The 12,113-nt window shown below is 42.7% G+C and overlaps 1 protein-coding gene across 2 annotated transcripts in view; it reads left to right on the top strand.

The window, feature by feature from the left end:
* APBA1 (amyloid beta precursor protein binding family A member 1) overlaps positions 1-12,113 on the top strand; it is a 431,170-nt gene that overhangs the window by 394,548 nt on the left and 24,509 nt on the right. For both annotated transcript variants that reach the window (XM_069228781.1, XM_069228790.1), the window contains 2 exons: positions 947-1,126; positions 2,841-3,053. In XM_069228781.1, the coding sequence (XP_069084882.1) occupies positions 947-1,126; positions 2,841-3,053 (393 nt within the window). The remainder of the gene's footprint in view (positions 1-946; positions 1,127-2,840; positions 3,054-12,113) is intronic.

The following is a 12,113-nucleotide window of genomic DNA, read 5'->3' as shown; positions in this document are numbered from 1 at the left end:
TTGGTCGGTTGTGGTCAAGGTTCATTAGCAGGGGGTCGGTTGTGTGGCTGTTGATCTAGAAAACGTGCTGGTGTTAGGAGCCATATGAAAAGTTCATCATAGATCACTGTCAGAACTGGGACCCATGGACACCACTATTTGGCTGTCACGGCAGCACTGATGGACTCTGACGTTATACAAGGAAGTTCGTAAGCCTGCATCAATCCGGACCACATACTTTGCTTACTAAAATGTGCACACAGACGTGAAAGTATCATGGCTCATTGTGGCCAGTACTTGCCTTTGGCGTTACTCATAGTTTGCCATACCAAATTTGAAATTGTGTCGAAAAAACTGAAGAACTAGCTAGGCATTATTTTGATCGACCCAAAAAGATTCTATGATGCTGTTTAAATGTAGTCGGTCGGTCAGTAATAAGTCAAGGGATAACTAATTATGCTTTTGTGTCCATATTTTCTGAGCACGCGCAGCTTTTGTTTTTACTTCTCCGCCAGAAAAGCTATAGGTTAGGAACTGACCTGTAAAGTTTACTTTTCTGCGGGGTCACCCTCCCGTAGTGGCCCTTTCGGCAACAGGACAATGACTGGACATTCATGTGGGTGCTGTGTAGCGCCAGTGTGATTAAGCCAAACATTTCTGATTGCCTGAGTCTCCATTTCGCACCACCAGTCATGTGCTAATAAGAACAACTCTGTCGCTTAATGCTCTGTTGCTCGCATGTCACGCCTAATCAGGAAGCTTGGATCTGAATTCCGTTGGCAAGTAGAAATACTTTTATCACTCGACTATTGGGAACCGTCTGAACCTACACCTTGCAAAGGAATTATAAAAGAGATGTTGCCGTCTTCTTGTTTGTAATGCAGATATTTTGGTATGTTGTACCATTCCAGTATCCCAGCTAACAGGTCTATTGGTGCGCTTTAATACTTTCTGCTCTGTGTTGCAGGCCCAGCTGATTGCACAGTCCATAGGCCAGGCATTTAGTGTGGCCTACCAAGAATTCTTGAGGGCCAATGGTATCAACCCAGAGGACCTTAGCCAGAAGGAGTACAGTGACCTGCTCAACACCCAGGACATGTACAACGATGACCTGATCCACTTCTCCAAGTCTGAAAACTGCAAAGATGTAGGTTGTCACATATGCGTATTGCATGGGCTGTCGCTGGGAACTTGAACTGCATTTGGAGACTAATTTAAACATTAATGAGCCATGTGGGTTTTGCCTGGACTTTAATACCTAGATTTCACCATTATGAGCACACGAACCACAGATAATTATAAAAACTTTGTGTAAAAAAAAATCTCCAAAGCCTTTCATTTGTTAACTGAACTTTATTTTGATGTGACAGTACTAAGTATGATAAACGACAATGTGGCAAAATTGAAAATTTATAACACAAGTATAGTGTTTTTAATGTTGCAGCAATTGTTCTAACTAGTAATGTTTAAACTCTTTCAATGTTTCATCAATGTGCTATGGAATACTTTCCTTTCAGCTGCCGTTAGCTCTGAACAGACGAAGAAACTGTGTGTTGGAGTTGGTTCCTTTTTTTTTTTTTTTACCTTTCCTTCAAATTGGTGAGGGAACAGTGTCTGCCTCCAATTGGTGGCGGTTTCTTTGCTACTCGGCCCTTTCCCTGGCATACAGTTGTTTCTTTTCCGTGTCTAATAAAATGGTGGAAGGACAAAATTATAGATAACCCCTTGGATGGACGAGTTTATTTATATGCGCCAGGCAAGACAGGCAGGTCAAATCTGACCCTGCCACCCTTGTCCCCTTAGCTGTATTTCTCTTGTATCCCGCCAATCTCAAGTGTAGATAAATTATTGTCTAAATCGAGCACATTTGTGTACAACCACAGCCCTTTGTGTATTAGGAGTGTGCTGCAAAGTCGCGAGCTCTGTCCCCATGCCAGCAACACATTTGTGGTCCTGTGGAAGCTACTGCTCTCCTGCTCCTGGGAGTATCTTCTGCCCGCACGACACTGCAGTCTCAGAATAGGATGTGCACATTTCCCTCTATTTTTCTATCTTTACATGCACAAGGCACATGCAAGTAAAAATCGGGTTTGTGATTCAGACCCCTTGTATATTGCAGCCAGTAATGCTTAACTGGCCAGAACCCGTATTCATAAATCATAGGTAAAAAAAAATACGTTTTTCATGTTGACCAATTTATGTTCACACCCGCACGTGACCTGTTTCAAGAAAAGGATAAATAAATAAAGGGAATTAAATTGGTAGGACATTTCAACTTGCTTTAACCATGATGAACAGGAAGCTATCCATATTGCAAATGAACACTTTTGTCACCCTCGTTAATGCAAGGAACGGATGCAATTTTACATAAAGAATATGCACAACAGCAACAAAAAAAAAACAGAGTGAATCACTGTGCACCATTTTTGCTGCATTTGTATTAGAACTGGAGCAAACATTATTTGCACTAGGGCAAATTAGACCTGCAACTAGCAGGGAGCGGAGGAAATAATGTTTCACTCCTTGTGAAATATAATAGATTGATTTGTGTTTGAAACAAAATCAGGTTATCCCCAAGGAGCATAAACAGTGAAAAATCTGCTTATTCCATTGTGCATTTAAAAAAAACTGCAGCATTGTGCAAGAAGTGTTTTTTTGTTAGTGCAAAGTTTCTATGACATTATCCAGTTGTAGGAAGTGCTCTCTTTTTTATTCTCTGATGCAGAGTAATTATTGTGCAACCTTCTTGATCATTTGACAAGCAATTAATTAATTATCTTTTATTTCAAAATATGTTGATGAAAACGTGTATGTAGATAAATAATGAACACCAGCAGCAGACGTCTTGCCTTTAATTTCAGGTTTTCATAGAAAAGCAAAAAGGGGAGATCCTCGGTGTGGTGATTGTGGAGTCCGGCTGGGGATCCATCCTACCTACAGTGATCATAGCCAACATGATGCACGGAGGCCCGGCAGAGAAGTCTGGAAAGCTTAACATTGGAGACCAAGTGATGTCCATCAACGGCACCAGTTTGGTGGGCTTGCCTCTCTCAACGTGCCAAAGCATCATTAAGGTAGGCAGGCAGCACTGAGCTTGGTTTTAAAGGCATCTGTCGAAGGCCATATATCATGTGGCATTAGGTGGATCTGGAAGCCGATACTTAAAGGTGTACTGTCATGTCCAGAAAGATGTTCTGTTCTCAGCTCCACTTGTCTCCACTTGTCTACAGGGCTGTCTTTTTCACTCCAGCTGTTTAATTTGTTGCAGACAAAAATATAAGTTTGAATGCGAAAAAGGTAACCAGGCTCTCATTATGCACTAGTGGTTGATTTGTTTAAAACTGATTGGTTGATCAGAGTGCGGGAATTTACACAGATCATAATTGTTGTCTTATTGACTGGCCTGATACTGTTTCCATGGACACATGCTGTCATATTGTCAATCCACAAGAAAAGTATCACTACAGATCCAACAAACTGTACACCCACTTCTCATCTGGATGCGGTGTTCCTCAGCTGTTTCTTAACTTTTTCAGGAAGGATGGGATGGATGGTGCCATTTGTGTGTTGTTTTTAAATGTGCATGTGAGCACGAGGGGTTGCGTACAATTTGATAGGCTGAGAACAACGACAGTTGCTTTTCGTTATACCGGCAGGTGTACAGCGAGGGTGGGGTTTTGTCCCAACCATACTTTAGTGTTTCTTAACTGGTATTGCGCCCCACTAACATTGCATAGAATTAGACGGCCCTATGGTGAATAGCTCTACTTTTTTCTCAGACAATGCAGTGATCATAACTTCAACTGAACTGTTAGTCCTTCACATTTTAGAGGAGGTCAAACATTGTGGTAAGGCCACCTAGTGTATCAGTGGAAGTAAATTGAAGATAATGATGTCAGGCAACACATTCCTTTTGAGCAAACATTATAATGTGTGTATTCTTGAAAGTGTAACACCTTTTCGCTGTTAACAAGTGAGTAAGATTGGAAGAAAAAAGTAAGCACATTTACCTCTTCTCTAACACAGGCTGGTAGCATATGATCATAGGTTCAGCGTTTTTACCTGTCCCCTTGGAGTTGCAGATGCATTCCTGCTCACCTTTGTAAAATCTCTCTAGTGCCTTTAGGTGGAGCCCTTACTTTTACTTTGTGTGTTTGGGGTGCTCCGTGTGTGTAATATTTTGCACACGTGTGAGTGGGAGCCTGTAAATGATGAAAAGTGTTCTGCAAACACACTGTAAAAGCTGCACAAAAAGGTTGATTCTGCTTCAGGTTGTCTTTTTCCTTTCCTTGTAAACATGACAACCAGCTTTCTATTGTTATTGGTGATCACTCCCAAACATCCTGTAGATGTTTGAATTACACTTACAGTGAGGGCCTAATTCACAAAGGGAAACACTTTTATGTAAGTTTACAGTTGCTTGCTGTTCACAAAGAGATTTACGAGTAGTATATTTACGAGTGCGGAGTCGCCGCATATAAAAAGATAGGTCTTTTTATGTGTGGAGACTCTGCAGAGCTAGGTCTTTTTATGCGCTGAGACTGCACCTGTAAATCTATCCCTTTGTGACTAGCAAATAATCGTGGTGTGGTGTTGATATTGAAGATGCATCATTTTTTCAATCTGATGTGCCCGTGCACAGGCAGTTACTGTCATTCTCGGAGTGCAGGGGTCATTTAACTCTATTTTGTAAAATTCTTTAATGATCCTGACAGCTGCATGTAGAACACACTTCAGTTATGTGAGGTCAGTTTCTAGAAAGCTGGTGAGCACGGCTTTGCCACTATGTCTTAGTGATGCTTGTCAGAAGGGTTTTGTCTCCTTTGAGAGGAGATGGAGCCACTGTATGATCATCTCTGCTGAAGTCCGCTTCTGTTGGTTTTGAAGTGGGATGCTTTGCCCACCTGATCTGCCTTCTCACTTGTTTAACTGTGATTGACAAAGGGTTTGCCTACAAAATCAAGGTTTACATGATGTCTGCAATGCCCTGGGAGGCTGGTTACATGTGTCACAGTCATATTAATCAGCTTCTGGTACTTACCTGGTGGCTTCCGCTCCTACCTATCCATGCTTCATTATCTGCTGACACCCTGCACACCCACGAGTTTGGGTGGTGGGATGCATCTCTGCTGCCAGTTGAATGAACAATTTAGGGAGCTGCAGCTCCTTCCAATTTGGGGCTGCTCATCTTTTGTCTGTGTCTTTGGCGGGGGTGATTTCTTATGAATTATCTGCTAGTCTGATATAATATGTCAGTCGTTGAAAAATCCCACACCAATTTAGAAAAATAGAGTGAATTTCAATACATTTTTGGCACCAACATGCGAAACATCCAATCAGTAGAACCGGAGTTACACATTTTTAAAGTTTAAAGTGGAAAATAGCACCTAAAGATCAAAGTCCCAACCGTGGACATCTAGTCACACAAGACTGCGACAGGATTGAAAATGATGGCCAACTGTGATGGAGTGTGCGTCAGATACAGGAAGTGGGTTGGACCAGGCCTCTGCTTACCTTCAGACTTAGAAGAAATTTTGGAAGAAAATGTCTGTGAAGGTACAGTTCAGCGAGGCAAGTCAGCTATCATTGTCCAAGGAAGAGGCATCGTTGGGGAGTTGCTGGACAAAGTTGTGGTGAAGATTCCTACATTCAAACCTGGTCTCGTTTTTACAAGTTGAAAATCTGCAGCAAGGTGAAACTGCAGGTTGCAGCTGACAAGAGCTTCACAAGGTCTAATACCCCTTCTGCGAGGAGCCGCTTAACATGATTTGCTGCTTCAGAGAACAATGTGGAGCTGCCATGAAGATAGGTTGAGCAGCGATGCACCTTGGGTGGATTGATAAGCAGGTAGGTCCTGGTCTCCATACAGTTTTCAAAGAACCTTTTGGACAAAAATATTCTATGTCTCAAGTTTTGGGTGTGCGATATCTGTACACCTTTAGCACTACTTCCAAGGTTCCAGGACAGGAGAGACACCACTTGGAGGGTCAGTACTCATGCAAGTAGGGTCCATGTGCGGGGTCAAGATGGTTAGAGTCTTTCTGTCTCCGAACATCTGATCAGGAAACTGCCAGCTAGACCTTGGAGTCACTTTGGAAGCCCTGGGTTGAAATAGAAGAGCAAGGCTCAATCAGCAGGACAGGCCTCTGGGGAATCACAGCAGACCTCAGGCAGCAAAGCAGTTCTTTTTGGTGCACTTCTGTGGCCTTCTGTGTACTTCAGACAGACCGAGCAGTCCTGAAGTACACAGAAGGCCATAGCAGCAGACAGTCCTCTGAAAGTCCTTCAGGAGGTCCAGGGGTGAACTGTGAACTGAAAAGTGGGTCCTATTTGTATAACTGATGCCTCAGTTGAAATGGGAGAAACGTCTGGAGGCTTCTTGTGACAGAAATGTCTGGAATTTCCCGCTGCCCTTCCCTGATTCCTGTCTGCCTGTAGGCACAATAGCTAGTGTGACGTTATTTTTGTGAGAGCAGGGCACTGTCTGTTGAAGTGCACATGGGACTGTGCACAACCTTCCCCCCCAGGCCCCTCCCCCCTCATTCTGGCTGAGATGGACCATCCAGGCACACCTGGTTCCTGTATTGTGTGGCTGTCTGAGAGGAATACCACCCAGCTACACCCAGTCACGTGACCCAGAAACAGACTGCAGGCACCAAGTGGTTAGGACAAGTAAATGGCACCTTTCTAAATGTGGCATTTTCAGAATTGTGACTTTAAATCAAACTTCAACATGAAAGAGTATTTTAAATTTCTCAGGCACGAAACATGACTTTCCTACATGCTCTCAATCAAAAGTTATCACTTATTAAATGTAATAGGTAAGCCAATGTCCTCCTATGGGAGAGATAGGCCTCACAGTAGTGAAAAATAAGTTTGTGAGTTTTCTACTACCAGGACATGTAAAACTTAAAAGTACATATCCAACTTTTTCATTACAATTCACTCTGCCCGCTGGGCCATCTAGGGCCTGCTTTAGGGGTGGCCTATATATTTAAATTAAGGGAGTTTAAAGCATAGCAAAGAAGTTATTTTACCAAGTTGAACTGGCAGTTTAAAACTGTCAACAGGCTGCAATGACAGACCTGGGAGATGTTTTAAGGGCTGCTTAAGTGGGTGGCACAATAAGTGCTGTAGACCCAGTAGGAGCAGTTAACTTTTCAGCCTTGGCTATATGGTATACCACTTTACTAGCGAAATGAAATATGTCAAGCAGGCATAAGCCAATTTTACAATGTTTCAGGGAGTGAGCACAAGCACTTTAGCACTGGTTACCATTTTGCTAGTCAGAAATGCTCTTTTATTATTAATACAATTTTCCCCTCAGTGCATTTTCTCTTTTCCTTTGAGGTTCCCTTGTGTTGTGTATGTATGTAAAACGTCATAATTTCTGCTGTTACGCGTCACCACAAGATTGTGTATCCTACTGTTTCTTCTGTCTTGGCAGCACTTTTTGAGAGAGAACGGTTAAACTTCATCCTGTCTACTCAGTGATAGGCTACCAGAAAGGATCTTATTTACCTCCAGTCCTCTAACAGATTGCCAAGCACTGGATAAAACAGAATTGAGGTGCAATGTACAGGATTGCATCTAGGCAGAGGTTGCTGCGATGCTAACTGTAGGTTTTGTTGGACATTTCAGTGGTCCATGGTCCATCCCTGTGGTGTTGGTTGTTTAACAACAGTCGCCAGACCTTTTTCTTTGTACAGACTCTATGGCCTTGAAACAGAGGCAAAGACAAGTTCCCTTTTGCCCAAACTGATGAATTGTAAACAGAGTATTTGTCCTGACTAGTGGCTACTGATAGATAGCCTGAATCCATAGAGCAGCAAAGTAAGTCAGTACGATGTTCTAAAACTAAAGGAAGGCGCTTGCAGGCCTTGTTTGTTGGAGACAGCACCACCAACACGCTTCACAGTCAGGTTGTGTTTTAAAAAATGTACCCTTGTCACCGTAATTCAATACAGTACTTCAAAAGATCACCTAATTGCGAAGCGTGTAGACGTGGGTTGTAGCAGAAACAATTTAGTTTGCAGATTGGCAGTTTTATTAGACTGAAATGTTTGTTGTGAGAAAAAACTTTGAGTGAGTTCAGCTGCTTAGGACATGAGAAGAATTTATTCCGTTAACCGATATCTAAGATTAGTCGCATAAAAGCGAGAACCTGACTTTAGTGGCACAAAATGACCATTGCGTGAAACAGCAGATGAAAGCTTTATTGTGTGATGGACATACCTGACACATCCGTGCATTCTTCACACCGAATTGTACACATGCTGCTGCACAAGAGTCTTGGGGCCAGATGTAGGAAAGGATTTGCAACTCGCAAACGGCAAAAACTGCCGTTTGCGAGTTGCAAATCGCATTTTCCTATGCAGAAATGCATTCTGCGAGTCGGACCGACTCGCAAAATGCATTTCAGAATCGCAAATAGGAAGGGGTGTTCCCTTCCTATTTGCGATTAATAGTGGTATGCAATACCATTTGCGACCGCATATGCGGTCGCAAATGGTGTTGCAGTTACCATCCACTTCAAGTGGATGGTAACCCACTCGCAAATTGGAAGGGGTCCCCATGGGACCCCTTCCAGTTTGTGACTGGACCCAAAAACATTTTTTCAGGGCAGGGAGTGGTCCAATGGACCACTCCCTGCCCTGAAAAAATACCGAAACTAAAGGTTTCGTTTTTTTTTTTAAGTGCAGCTCGTTTTCCTTTAAGGAAAACGGGCTACACTTAAAAAAAGAAAAACTGCTTTATTTAAAGCAGTCACGAACACGGAGGTCTGCTGACTACAGCAGGCCTCCATGTTTGCGAGTGCCCATAGTCGGTATGGGGCCGCAATTTGCGACCCACCTCATTAATATTAATGAGGTGGGTCATTGCGACCCCATACCGACTCGCAGACGGTGTCTGAGACACCGTTCTGCATGATATTTTGCGAGTTGCAAATAGCGAGTCGCTAAGACTCGCTATTTGCAACTCGCAAAATGCTTCTTTGGTACATCTGGCCCTTGGTTCTTTCCCTGCGCAGTGCACTCATATGCCTCTTCACTCACACAATTACCAACCTCAGGCTGTGACTTTAATGCTTATTTCCCAAGATCTAGCCCTAGATGTATGGAACCAATTTGCTTTTTTAAACATTGCGATTCACTAAATTACAGGGTTTGCAACACAAAATGGATTTTTACAATCTACAAAACCAAGTGTGAGTTAAAAATGCATTTCCGACTCGCAAAATGGGTTTAGCAAGCCATTCGGAATCGGAGCTAGAAGGGGCATACATGTGGATTTGTTCCTAATTGTGATTTGGTATGGTATGTATCAGTGGTTGGTGTGTGACCACTATTGTGGTTTCAGAACATTGACCAGTTACTGTCACTGCAATCGAGATAGTAACTGATTCGCAAAAGGGAAAGAATCCTCTTGGAACCCCTTCACCCTTGCAAATTGTATTGGGCGATCTCACGGGAGTGGGCAGGGGTGGGAGACTAGGCAGTGGTGCAGAGGGCTGCTCCCTTTTCTCGAACAAGGAACTTTTTTTTTTTCTAAAGCAATACTCGTTCCTATAAGGAACATGGTTGCTTTACAAAGAAATTGTCCCTTTGGGAAAGCAAACATATGAATGATGGTCTGCGGTTCCTTGCACTTCACTCTCCTTTGCTTTCCAATCACAGGGATCTTATTAATAATTAATATTATGCAGGTCATTCAGCGACACCTTATGGCTGGAGATTTTGAAACGCGACCCATTTAGTACATTTATGTACTAACGGGTCGCTTTGCAAATAGGTTGCGTTCATATCACAAAGTCGGGTACAGATCCCAAAAAAGTTAGTTTGCATCTCCTTTTTGTGACCTGTCACTTCGTACACCTGGCCTTTAATTACTTCATGGATCCTATGAAATACTGATAGCTTTAAAAAAAGCTATGTGCGTAAGTGTTGGTAATGAATATGTGAATACGCTAACACTTTCTAATTACTTCATACCTCATACTTTTAATGGAATTTTTGTAACAAGTTAGAACAAACAGATTAATTTTTTTCTAGGTACACTGAGATTTCACAAAACATGTTGGTGTCTTAGATCCTTGGGTAAAAAAAACAACACACTTTTGATTAAAAAAAAAAGACGAAAGGCTTGTCTTGTAGCATATTTTCCAGACCCTCGTAAAAAATGCAAATTGGGTTGATAAAGCAAAACCCGCAAGCATTGCAATGCTCGGTATTACTTTGGTTTTGAAAATACAATCTGAATAAATGCAACAGTCTAGCATACCTCGAAACCTTATTTGATGATTTATAAGATATTCCCTCAACGCCCTTTTCAAATGCTTGCAACATTTTGACTCTACAATTAGAACCGAAATATATCTGTCTGAAAATAAATGTACTAGCAAAAAGCTTCTGTGAAATCTGATGTCTGCAATGGGTCCCTGGAACTGGCAAGATTCCCATTCGCCCCAGGAACTGCTTTGTTTGTTTCAGAGGTTTCCGTTTTTCAGTGGTGTGCCTGGTAGCTTCAGCCTGGTGCCTGGTGGTTCCAGTATCCTGGGAGACACTACCACAGTGGCTTCCGGTCATTTTAGTAACATCACTCCCTGTGATGCTGCTGCCTTATGTGGCAACTCCATTTCTTTCATCAAAGGCGTTATCCTGTATTTGTTCTCCGGTTTCTCTCTGTAATCTGTTGTCTCTTTTGAATATTTAACATACAAAGTATTGATATTACCAAATTACTTGCGCTCACCTTGTCTCCCTTTGAATTCTGAAGGGTTGGCTCAGACTACCAAGATTCACAAGTGTTGCTTGCAGGTTGTACCCAGATTTTTTAAGTTGCCCAAATCACTCCTTGAGGTATCTTAACGCTCGTAGTCGAATCCTTTGCTGTAAATCTGCCATGCTATGTTGTCTTTTCTATCTTCCAAAATCCGATCCAGGTTTGTCTGTTAACTTCGAAATTCACAGTTTTATTAAAGATATAGAAGTGCGTATTATGCTCTTGTTACTTCAGTGTTCACGCAGAAGGGAAGACGTGAGCTCCCTCACAGTCTTTAAGTATGTAATAAGTTCTTGATGCTTTGTTTCTTAAGTGACACAGGCATGCCCAGGCTTGGGTTTGCGTGCTCACTGTGCCATAGGACTCAGGTTGTAGAAGGTTGAAACCAATCTGGGATTGCTTGTTTCTGTCTTGAGGAACCTTACCTGGCAGTTTGGGCTCGATTGTCTCTATCGGAGCAGGACCAAGCCTGATTTGAGTGTGGCTAATCCTGTTTGGAGTGGCACAGTGGGCAAAAATGATGGGCTAGAATATGGCCCAAGTAATTACCAGAGACTCAGGTTTATTCACGCATTCTATCCACCTGTAAAGACAACAGAATCTTAGGTCTGCAATGGATGTATGATCTCTCCCCGTACCATTGTCTATAGGTTCCATGCTAATAGCATTTCATCTCCGAAACACCAAAAGATTCCTCCCAGCAGAAAAGTGGATTCAGTAACTCACTAAGGGCCAGATGTAGAAAGCCTTATGCACGTCGCAAACTGCGAAAAACGCAGTTTGCGACGTGCAAAAGGCCTAACGCGATGCACAACCTCAAATTGCGAGTCGGTACCGACTCGCAATTTGAGGCTGCGACTCACAAATAGGAAGGGGTGTTCCCTTCCTATTTGCGACCGCATCGCCATGCTGAGTTGCTTTGTGACCGCGAATGCGGTCGCAAACCAACTCGCAGTTACCACCCACTTGAAGTGGGTGGTAACTCATTCGCAAAAGGGAAGGGGTCCCCATGGGACCCTTTCCCCTTTGTGAATGACGAAAAAAAAATAATTTTCAGAGCAGGCAATTTTTCAGAGCAGGCAATTTTTCAGAGCAGAGCAGGTTCCTATGGACCACAGCCTACTCTGAAAAAACCGAAACCAAATGGTTTCGGAAGTTTTTCTTTTTGCAACTCGTTTTCCTTTAAGGAAAACGGGCTGCAAAAAGAAAAAAAAAACTGCTTTATTAAAAAAATCAGTCACAGACATGGAGGTCTGCTGTCTCCAGCAGGCCACCATCCCTGTGGGGTCGCAAAATGCGACCCACCTCATTAATATTCATGAGGTGGGTCTTTGCGACCCCATAGCGAGTCT

The sequence above is a fragment of the Pleurodeles waltl genome, chromosome 1_1 (assembly GCF_031143425.1).
Source record: "Pleurodeles waltl isolate 20211129_DDA chromosome 1_1, aPleWal1.hap1.20221129, whole genome shotgun sequence".
In the NCBI taxonomy this organism is placed as follows: Eukaryota; Metazoa; Chordata; class Amphibia; order Caudata; family Salamandridae; genus Pleurodeles; species Pleurodeles waltl.
This window is presented reverse-complemented; position numbering and strand designations above follow the sequence as displayed.